This window comes from Xenopus laevis, chromosome 3L (genome assembly GCF_017654675.1).
Source record: "Xenopus laevis strain J_2021 chromosome 3L, Xenopus_laevis_v10.1, whole genome shotgun sequence".
Lineage (NCBI taxonomy): Eukaryota > Metazoa > Chordata > Amphibia > Anura > Pipidae > Xenopus > Xenopus laevis.
In genome coordinates, this window is record NC_054375.1 from 46076824 (window position 1) to 46088966 (window position 12143).

The 12143-nt window shown below is 39.8% G+C and overlaps 1 protein-coding gene across 4 annotated transcripts in view; it reads right to left on the reverse strand.

Annotated features, from left to right (window-relative positions):
- The window catches only part of nr3c1.L (nuclear receptor subfamily 3 group C member 1 L homeolog), a 137132-nt gene that overhangs the window by 39776 nt on the left and 85213 nt on the right, over window positions 1–12143 (reverse strand). For all 4 annotated transcript variants that reach the window (XM_018250792.2, XM_018250791.2, XM_041584998.1 and 1 more), the window contains exon 3: window positions 303–466. In XM_018250792.2, the coding sequence (XP_018106281.1) occupies window positions 303–466 (164 nt within the window). The remainder of the gene's footprint in view (window positions 1–302; window positions 467–12143) is intronic.

The following is a 12143-nucleotide window of genomic DNA, read 5'->3' on the forward strand; positions in this document are numbered from 1 at the left end:
GCTCATCTTGATAATAAGGTAATAAAATGTTTATGCTGTAAATATACAACCTTGTAAGCTAAAATTGTTATGTGCCAGTAAAACTAGCTAAGGATTCAAAAGATATATATTAGTTGTGTATGGTCTCTTCCTTGCTTGAGAAAAGTATTTCAGGTTTTACATTTAAACACACATTCCTAATCAATCAAGATGTTTAAGTCTTTTTGTCTTTCCATGATATAGTATGTGTTTATTTTTGCTATGCTGTATTGCTTTATTCCTTAGGGCTTTTATCATCACATGCGGGAAACTGCTACACATACCTTCAACTGCTCTCTTAAAGAAAACTTTACAGCTGCCACAAGTCAGTACTCCATAGTGGCACCCAGAAGCCTCGTCAGAGCACACCAAACAGAGCTTGGGTGGAGGCCCCGTGCTGGTAGAAGAGGTGGATGGAGAAGGACTTGCATCAGATCTTATTCCGGGGCTGCAGAAAAAATAATACAGGATTTACCATATAAAATAGACCTCATCATCTAATGTAAATTGGTATTCCTCTGTTCTGGTAACCAGTTATCTCAAGTAAGATGAATGTGACTAAGATACAGGTTGGACATACTTTAGAATTTCAAGTACAGGGCTCCCCACCTTTCTCTTTTATTACCAGTGAGCCATATTGAAATGTAAACAGAATAGGAGAGCACTGCAAGCATGAAAAAAGTTCCTGCATGATGCAAAATAAGTGCTATTTGGTAGCCCCTATGTGGACTGGTAGCCCCTATGTGGACTGGCAGCCTACAGGAGGCTCTGTTTGGCAGTAAACCTGGGTTTTATGCAACCAAAACCTGTCTCCCAGCCAGGAATTTAAAAATAAGCACCTGCTTTGAGGCCACTTGGAGCAAAAACCAGGGGGTCGGTGAGGTCCATGTACAAAGTGGAGATTATTAGCTGCTACAAGTAGCTTTCAGTTATTGCAAGCCTTGTGGATCAGCATCCCCTTTTCCCATAGGTTATAGACCAGCCAAATTTTATGACAGCTACATGTGTGCTCTTACACTGTTTTTTCATACAAATTATTGATGTCTGCAATTGTCCCATTTTTGTTTCCAAACACATTTTAAGGTTAAACATTTGAATTTAACCTACAACATATTGAAATAGGCTAGCTGTAAATATCCTCTATAAGAGAATTGCGGTCCTAAACCCTAAATCTGATATTACTGGTGCTCTCTGCAATTTCTTATGTGCATCTGTGACTCAACAACATACGGAGCATCTATGTTGTTGGGAGGGCCTGGGAGAAAGGTGCTGGAAAGAAAGTTATTCAACGCACTCAGGGGAGTATTGTGGGTTATTTTTCAATGGGGAAGAAGGCCCAAACACTTTGATAAAAATGAGCTGCAAAAAAATTGTATTTATTATTTCAGCATGATAAAAAGAGAATAGGTCTGTGGCATGTAACAACAGATCTCCTGAGGTTCTTGCCTTCTATGAACTGAAATCACTTAAGCGGAAGTCGAGTTATGACTTGGGAAATGCCGAACGCTTCGGCTGCTCTCACCAGTCCAGTAATTATTCACAGAGACAAGACAGGGTGTCGATTTCCTGTTTTAGCAACTCTCACACAGTCAGCTTCTGCTATAAGATGAACAATAAAAGCTTTCCCAGTCTCAAGGTTAAAGCTAGAGAGCAGTGTCTGGTGGATAAACAGAATAACGAGCCAAGGCAATGCAGCAATGGCAATGACCGCAGATCGAATGCAAAAAGCTGGCACTCACTGATAGTTGATGCAATAAAAAAACATGCAAAGATACAAGAAACGTTGCCCTTTAAAGAAACACAAACTATAAGTCATAGTGGTGCCTTGTTTCTATTTATTGTGTAAATAAATCCATCTACAGCCAAGGTGCCATAATGGCTAAAGCAATGTGTCCCAATTATTTAATTGAAAGCTCACGCAGCTAAGCATACTGAGAGATGCAACAGTGGCCATCGATGAGGATAATGCCACCATAATGATCACCTTTTCCCAAGACAATATTCAGGGTCATTTAGAAGCAAGGACAAATCTGATGTTGGTTTTCATACTTCATCTGCAACTGGCTGAAAAAAGCTGATCGCTGATTGGTTACTAAAGGTTACTGCCCAGGTGCAAATTTGCCCAGGGTTTATTAATGAGCCTCAGTGACAACCTTCACTTTGAATGGTCTCCAAGCTTTCACACTGCTATGCCTGGTAAGTTATATTTCTCATAATCAAAATGACAATGGTGACAGCCACTTGCATTCTTGTTAGACTTTAGTTACTGAACGTTTCCAACCAGTGGCGTAACTTTAGAGAGCGAAGACCCCACAGATGCAGGGGAACAGGAGGGGCTGAATTGCAGGGTCTGCTTCCTTTATAGACAACAAGAAAAAAAACCCTCCCCAGCTACTCTTTTACCTGCGGCGGAGAAGGGGGATGCATGCCAGCACAGGGCAGGGAGTGGGTGGCGGGAGGAAGTGGGCGGAGGCAGGACAGGAAGTGGGTGGGAGAGTTGGGAGGATGGGGATTGGAGTGCCCCGGGCCCCACTGAACATTTTTTTGCAGGGGGCCCAATGCACTCTAGTTACGCCACTGTTTCCAACTCAGGCATTAAAGCACTGCCCCATGTAATGAGATTTAAACACAAATGAAAAGGAAAACATATAGTTAATCTTTAGATAAAAAAAATAGGCTCTTTTGCTTAACTGACAAGGAAGGTATATGATATTTCTTAGAAGCAACAATTTATTAGCAGGAACTGAAAGTTCAAACTAAACCATGGTTATAAAATTCTACGCCCATTTCTTTCAGTGAAGGCAATTTTCTATTTAAAGACTACATATCTTTAAAGTACAGTGTAAATACTACAGAAAATCTTTGCTAAGAATACCTATATAATCACACATTTAATCAGACAAAGAATAAAGCAGTTGCTCATAATGAAACAACACAATAAGCAACACCACCATAATTAATGCAGTATGTTATAATCCGCCGAGGTCCCGGTGTGTACATTGTATAACTGCGTTAAAAAATAAGATTACTTTGTATACAAAGAGTTTTACAACTGTATGTGTACAATACATATTAGTGTGTTAAAGGATGCTTAAAGGGGAACTCCACAAAAACATCCCAAGCTTTTTTCTTTTTAAAAGTAAACATAATTTCAAGCAACTTTGCAATATACATCAATTTGAAAATATGCAGAGTTTTCATGATTTTTAATGGTTTTGAACAGTTCCCTAGGCCTAGACCCCTGGTCTCCTTCTGATCTGTCTGACTACTTTGCTGAGCTGGCTGACTACTGTTACTTTGTATCAACAGCCATCTGTCCTTAGCCTGCATCCTCCAAACCCCACAATTCCCTGCACATGTGATTTCAATAAGGAACGGAACATCACAGTGCAATGCATTGTGGGTTATGTAGTTCCTGCATGCTGTCTGTAAGCTGTGGAGAAGTTGTTATAATTTGTAACATCAGTCTTTAGTCCATCCTTCCCTGCCAGGATTTCAAATGATGCAGAAAGAGAAGAACTAACTGTTAACCAGCTAGATTGCAGCATAGAAAATGGCATTTATCCATACTTTATGAAGAAACAGGTCACTGTGATGAATATATTAAGGGTTTCTGTGTTATGTGGGCCTCTTTATCAAATTTTGGTTTGGAAGCCGGAGTTCCCCTTTAACTAGTAATCCAGGGCTGGAACAAATATTTATTGATGTGGACCCGACTGCACCTGAGCGCCAGCTCTTGGTATTCATTGCAGGCTTCTGGCAAAAACAGCAGTTTTAATTTTCTATGGGTCCTCGACTGATCTACCTAAAGCAATTCTTTCAAATCAGAGATTTTTAATGGTCCTTCGAAGGACAGGAGCCAGCAATGGCTACAGGGCAAAAGCCAGCCAGCAAACTCTAATTTGTTACTGAGTAAAATATAAGCACAGACACATACACAAACAAACACAGAAATCTGAGGAAATGTTAAGTGAAATAAAAAGCTTTAACTAGGAAATCCCTTGAGATTATAATTTAACGAACTAGATATATTTCATTAATACCATAGTATCCTGGGGAGCCCAGTCTAATGTGGGCTCTGGCACATTTAGCAGCAGGCAAACCTTCTATTGGAGATCAGATAAATGGCAATATTTACTGGATCGAGTGAGAAGGTGCCAGATTCAATAGTGCCTGTTCACATCTTGCCAACAGTATAAAATAATGCTATACAAGTCTTCACTGCAATGGACAACCAAAGCACACAAAGTCAGGCTCCAACAGGGCTTCTGCGGCTACATACAGGAACTGAAGGGGAGCATGTGGATTATTATTATTATTATTAACCAGGGAACTCCAGTACTCGCAGTAGCAACTCCTCTATCATTTATGGGTTTAAATTTTCTAATAATATATTGAAAAACAGTTATAAATGGATTCACATATATGCATCAATTCCCCTGCCCATTACTAAGCACCCTCATAGTGCTGCCAGTATAAGAACAATGGCAACTAAATTTTGAATAACTAAATATTCAGATTAGCAGGCTTCTTGCAGCTGCACAGACTTAAATTCATGGTTACTAAAACTCTGTGCAATGCCTTACCCATCATTACTGTGTTCAACCTCCTGTATCGGTTATTTAAATATAACTATAACACTACAGCACTATTAACTGATGCGTTTTGAAAAAAAAACATGTTTTCCCATGACAGTATCCCTTTAACTTTGTAGGGCCCTGAAAAATAGTTTGCTTTGGGGCCCAGTGATATCTAGTTACACCACCGGTTGTAATCAATGTATATACCCATTTATTTGGGTTTATGGAATATGTTGGGTGGGCAGAATATAGTGAATAAAAGCACAAGACCGTAGGCAAAGTGTTTTTATACAGGTCATGGAACTCAGAGGTGACCTCGAATATCCTCATATTTTGCAACAGGGGGTACTTTATTTATTATAATACACAAGTTTCAGTGAGTCATGTGACAGAAATGACATCACTAAGCTCCCATTATAACCAATGACATGGCACCATTTATCAGGATATAATTTACAGGATATTCCCGGCTCTTGTGTATTATATATTCATAATTGATAAATATGCATCAATAATATTATTAATGAACATAAAGGTAAAGGTGAAAACGAAGGAAAGTTTACTTGCCCTTTATCTGCAATGAGAACTGTCCTTCGACTGTAACTGAAGAATCCAGAGACAAACAGTCAAAAAATGACACCATGATCGTTTCTTTGTTTCATGAAAACATAAGATTTTTATCACATGACCTTTTTTGTTAGGTGGTGTTCACTGCCACTTCAAGTGGTTTAAATGCCAAGCCTTTCCATTTAAGATGATTTACCATGTACATTTCATGGGTCTCGTGAAAACAAGTATTTTGGCTAATATGCAAATAATTTGCCTGCCAGCTTTGTATGCAAGAAAACATTTCGTAATGTTCAAAGTCAAATTAGTATACAGAAACATGATCGTGGAGCTATCAAAATACTTTTTATCCCATCCAGATCATATGATAACACCATGACAGTTGCAGTAACTGGCGTGTCTGAATACCCAGGGTTAATAGTTAGCCAAACGTCTCTCTTCCAATCTGTAGGACAATCTGAAACTGGGCTCAGGGCAAAAATCTGTCTGTTTGTACAGTGTACCGCTTCTCACGAACTACCGAGGAATGTATAACTTATCTAAACTGCGTGTATCGAAAAGCTTAATATAGAACATTTTTTTTTATTTAGGTAGCAAATATTGCCCAGGGCTTATACCATAAAAAATGATGATTGAGGTAAAACCAGAATTTGTGGCTTACATATATAATATGTATACACTTTAAATAAACAGTAAAATATATCCTTCTGTTTGCCACTGGCAAGGCATATTGTAAAAAAAAAAAATAATAAAAAAAAAAATATATATATATATATATATATATATATATATATATATATAGGGAATTATGTGCTCTATGTTGTAAAAAAATAAGGATATTCTAAGGCACGGAGGAGTTCTATGACAACAAAAGGTCACAGGCACAAGGCCAAGCACTACACAGGTCATGAAACTCCAAGTTGAATTCTAATACAGGTATGGGATCCATTATCTGGAAACCTGTAATCCAGAACACTCTGAATTACAGCATGGCCATCTCCCATAGATTCCATGTTATCCAAATACAGTAATCCAAATTTTTATAAATGATTCTCTTTTTCTCTGTAATAATAAAACAGTACCTTGTACTTGATCCCAACTAAGATATAATTAATCCTTATTGGAGGCAAACCCAGCCTATTGGGTTTATCTCGTATTTACATGATTTTCTAGTAGACTTCAGGTATAATACAAATTATGGAAAGCTCCGTTATCCAGAAAATCCCATGGCCCGAGCATTCCGGATAACAGGTCCCATAGCTAAAATACACATGTTTGATTGAGTCATCACTAACCACTAATTACAACGGATGACATCACCAAGCACCATTTATAAGGATATCATTTTAAGAACATTAAACTCTCTGAAAAACGCATTTTTTTCTTTTACAAATGTTGCAATGAAAAAATAAACGTTATGCGGGAAATTAGTAAAAAGTATTCGTATTTTTTATTGCTTGTGTCTGAACGGAGGTGCCCCCGGAAATGTTAGTGACAGTGTGGTGGCTTGCTGCAGCTGTGCATGCAATGATCACTTTAAGGAGTAGGCTATTGGCTAGCATAGTTGTTGTTGTTGTGTGCTTATGGTGTTGTGGCTGTGGTGCAGTTTACTGGCGAGTCTAATGAGGTATAACATGCTTGTGCTTACCTGGCAATTTGGGGCAAAGCGATATTGACTTGTGGCTTGTGACACACGGGCAGATTCGGGGCCACAATCTCCCCGAACTGCCTTTGCGTGTCTTCCCGTCCGCTATAATTAAAAGTCGCCTGTGCTAAAGCACACGCGGCGCTTCGTTTTTCGAAGTCGTCCGAAGTTGCCTCAGGAGGAAACTTCTGGCAACTTCGGAAAATGAAGTGCCGCGTGTGCTTTAGCGCAGGCGACTTTGTTTATAGCGGACGGGAAGACACGCAAAGGCAGTTCAGGCGACTAAATCTCCCCGAATCTGCCCGCGTGTCATAAGCCTAAAGGGGCTGGTTTCTACTAGACAAGCCCAGGCGTCTACATTCTTTCAGGTGGAAAATAAATTGTTAGACATCTAGCAATCTATCTTATAATTGTGAATTACAAATAAGTGACCACCATTTTTAATTCTATATCAATTTATGAACTTTTATTGATGACTTTTTGGTTCCTGGCCGGCCAGGTTTAAATGAATTGACCTCGTAAGAAGGGTAACATTTGTCTTTTAATACTAATAAAATTATTATAATTTGGTTTATTTAATTGCAGCTTTTCTATTTATTTAAATTCTATTGTTATACTCAAAAGGACCTTGGGGGTTAAAGGTGTAATAGGGACTAGTTGAGATACTAGTTGAGATATTACTTTCCCTTAATGTCACATCACTGTATCATTTTCTAGATGCATGCAAACAACCCCCCTATTAAATCCTTTTATGTGCAAAGGAAAATAGTTCACACAGCTTCTTTTCCCATTAACTACTTTTATCAAATGACTCCATTAAGTTTTGTATGCCTTTTCTTGGCAAGTAGCAGAAGGGGGTACTTGAGATACTTCTTTAGGGTAAGGTCATTTTCCGAAGTCGCCCAAAGTTTCCTCGTGAGGCAACTTCGGGCGACTTCAGAAAACGAAGCGTGCGAGTGCCATGCCACAGGCGTTTTTTCATTGTAGCAGGCGGGAACAGTTCGGAGAGAATGGTCGTCCCAAAGAAGAGGCGATTATTCGCCGGGCGACTAAATCTCCCCGAATCTCACAGTGTGACCTTACCCTTAAAGAGGTGGTTCATCTTTAAGTACGCTACAGAATGGCTAATTCTAAGAAGATTTTAAATTGGTCTTCATTTTTCTTATTTTAATTTGCCTTTTTCTTTAAAATCCTTCCATCTTATAAAATAAAACGACAATATAAGTTGCATGACAGCACAGTCACTATTTTTCCACAGTATTTACATGCAAAATGTAACAGCTGCAATGAAACTGGAAGGGAAGTGTGTTAGAGCTTTGTTATAGTTATGGCTTCCCTTCAAACAAACAGGGCACGGGCAATTTAAACCTACACATTAAACAGATGGAACTGTTTTTAATGAAGCATTCATTCTAAACACACCATTAACTGCAGTGGAAAAGGGTTGAATCAGGTTTCCCTGTGCTGGACCAAATGCACCTTTAAAGCCTGTGTGTGTGTACAGTATATGTCAAACTAGCTGAGTCATGAGAACAGTGCAATGAACCCAATGCAGAAGAGTAAGACTTGGCTCCATGGTAATATTAAAATGGCCTAGATGACCCAGGTAAGTTTAGCTCGAAGTCTTAGGAAAAGAGCTAACTGTCTCTTGACAATAGAGACAACATTTCTGGCTGAAGTATTTTCTCCAAGTCCAACAAAGGCAAAAAAAATAAAAAAAAAACATTAATTCTGCGTTTTATAGGTCAGCTGATGGCAAACAATTTGTAGGCCTTTCCCAATCAAATGTTTGCGTTGCTCTTTTGAAATACCAGATGTAGCTATAAGACAGTACTAATCATGCACAAATTAAAGAATGTTCTTCAAAGAAATCTCTTGAGTATAGTATACAATTTAAAATATTTATTGTCATGAACCAGTATAAAAGGAATAAGCAGTGCAATCATCTGTGAAGAATGCTTCAAGGCTTCTTCCAAACCTTCTTAGACAATCAAGAGTAATATACCACTACAGGCTTGGCTGTCTTTCTTATATATTCTAATGAACGTCGGTTACACGTTGGCTGATCCTGTACTATTGTTCCATTCGTTCAGGCAGAGGTTGGATTTTCTTTCCCTCTTTTTGGACTATAATATGTTGAGTACTGAAATTTTTGCTTTATTACAGGAAGAATTAGACTGACATGATCAGCGGCCATATAGTGACTCCGTAACTGATGTGGAGCATCGACTCCCTCCCACAAAAAGCCCTGAATGATTGGTTGCTATGGACTGGGAACATGGCAACCGAGTACAAAACCACCTGGAACCAGCACCTCGAACTACACGGATGATGTGGCAAAAGTGGACATACACAGCATTATCCTGAATATGATGGCTGGCCATGACACATCCCCATCTAGAACACAGGGACCATCCACTTGCAATATATCCCCGACCCGTTCGTGCACCGAGGTGACAGCCGTGAGACGCATAGGCGGTGCCAGGGGCAACCTATCCAATTACTGGATGTTCCCTGAACATGCACAGAATATTGCACGCAGCACCGACGAAGTGAGCAGCCTTCTAAGAGGAAGCGGCTTTGAGTGTGCGGCTGTACTGACAGAGCCGCAGCACATGCGGATCTCGGCGATCGGTAAGCAAGCCGTGGAGTATGGAGCCGCCATTATGCAGAGGTCCAGATGCTCCGTAGAGAGCCGGTAACGTCGCGCTTCTACATGTAACTGTACTGCTATTATGCTATGTGATTGGCCGTATATTGAGTTTTCTTCTCCAAAAGCACACACAAGGATTGAGTCTATTGCGCTTCAGGTTATTAGACTTTTTATTGTAAACGGACACTTTTTGCCTACAACAGTAACAGATTGTTTACATTTGTATATTGCCTGTAATTGACACTATTGTATCTTTATTATGTATTGCTTTTCATTCACTTGAACTACTAACTACACAGTGGAATTTCCCCACACTTTATGTTCTGTCTGCACAGTGGAATTTCCCCACACTTGATGTTCTGTCTGCACAGTGGAAATTCCCCACACACGTCAGCTGACGTCACTACCCCTAATTTCCCGCCATTTTGGGTTTAAAAGGTTGATGAATGTTTGTATTTGCACTTTGAGAAAGGCTTGCCGAGTGCAAGCCGAAACGTTAGTTACTTATATTGAAATAAACACCATTTTTGATTTTGATAAGTCCTGTGAGTGCGAGCTTCTTCACTTCTCTACTTAATTTTTGGGCATATTGCACCCAGGCAGCGATGACTTTTTGACGTGCTGTGCCGGCTTCCTGATTATCTCTTATATATATATATATATATATATATACAGGGGAAACAGGGGAACAAACTTTCCCCTGTTTGTTATAGTTATACAGGAGCAGTGACCAGCTCCATGTTGTAGCTCCCACCCCTCCAACTATAGTCAGGGTGATCCCACTGGTGTCTAATAAAAGGGCAGCCAAGTTTGGGAGTTTTACTTTGAAAGCAGCTAGTAAGTTGCAGGTAAAACGTATTCGTCCCTTTTATAAAATGTATAATTAAACCATAGAATTCTTAATGAATCAGATGAAAATTGAGCATAGGACTGGCCAGATATGGGATGACTTTGACGTAGTTGGCCAGCTTAAATATATTGCAATATATGGACAAACAATCCCTGTTTTGTTTAAAGGGTAAGGCATTTTTCAGTAGCAGTATGCACAAAATGTCGCTGTCTTAAATATATTGATAATGGGTTGAGTGCAGAGGAATCTTGTATTTGTCTATATGTTTTTTGTGGTCACACCCTCATTACACCCCCGCCTAATGATTTTAAAAACTAGTGGTGAGCACAACTTTCCCCTGTTTGTTATAGTTATACAGGAGCAGTGACCAGCTCCATGTTGTAGCTCCCACCCCCTCCAACTATAGTCAGGTGATCCCACTGGTGTCTAATAAAAGGGCAGCCAAGTTTGGGAGTTTTACTTTGAAAGCAGCTAGTAAGTTGCAGGTAAAACGTATTCGTCCCTTTTATAAAATGTATAATTAAACCATAGAATTCTTAATGAATCAGATGAAAATTGAGCATAGGACTGGCCAGATATGGGATGACTTTGACGTAGTTGGCCAGCTTAAATATATTGCAATATATGGACAAACAATCCCTGTTTTGTTTAAAGGGTAAGGCATTTTTCAGTAGCAGTATGCACAAAATGTTGCTGTCTTAAATATATTGATAATGGGTTGAGTGCAGAGGAATCTTGTATTTGTCTATATATATATATATATATATATATATATATATATATATATATATATATATATATATAGGGAACATGGAGGAGCACTCACGAAACTTGAACACAGCATGCCATGCCATGGGTGCAGGTAAAATGTGTACAAAATAGCAAAAAAAAATACCGCGCTCAGAGTAACTGATTTTAATAGAAAAACAAAAGAAATTCCAACGTTTCGATAGCATCATAGTGATCTTCCTCAGGGAAGGGGATCTGATGGAAACGTTGGAATTTCTTTTGTTTCTCTATTAAAATTAGTTACTCTAACTGAGCTCGTTGAGTGCAGTATTTTTTCTTTGCAAAAGCCTTTATTGTTCACGACCACCAGGACTAGGCTTTATTTAGGGCTATTCCACACGGGGAGATCGGCAGGCGTTTGCGGTCGCGGCGACAAAGCGCAGCGCCAGTCGCCGCGACCGGCGCAGGCGACAGTTTTGTATGGGCGCCTATGTAAAAACGCCTGTGCTAACCACACGAGGCGATGCGCTTTTCAACAGTCGCCTGAAAATGCCTCGCCAGGCTTTTTCAGGCGACTTTTGAAAAGCGCATCGCCTGGTGTGGTTAGCACAGGCGTTTTTACATAGGCGCCCATACAAAACTGTCGCCTGCGCCGGTCGCGGCGACTGGCGCGGCGCTTTGTCGCCGCGACCGCAAACGCCTGCCGATCTCCCCGTGTGGACTAGCCCTTAAGGGAAAAAATGTCCTTGTTTTTGACAAGAGTTCATTCAGTCAGGCTTGTGTATAAGGTAAATGGAAAAAACACTCGCAGCTCTATCCAAGTGAATAAAATTTCACCTATGTGGCAATTATGAGCCAAATGGATAAAAAACTCACGGTGCGAGGCCCCAAGTCCGTCTCTTAAGGGTGAGCTATAATAAACCGTGTAACCGAAAATATGTATCTCATTCAATGTGGAAATATTTGCACTCACCGATGATGCGAGGTGGCCCGGGTACAGTGCCCTGAACTTGTAGCTTGGGGTGAATTGCAAAGTAGATGTGAAGAAAGGCACGCACTCCTGCGACCACCAAGTTTTTTAAAAATTGGATCTTTATTCCG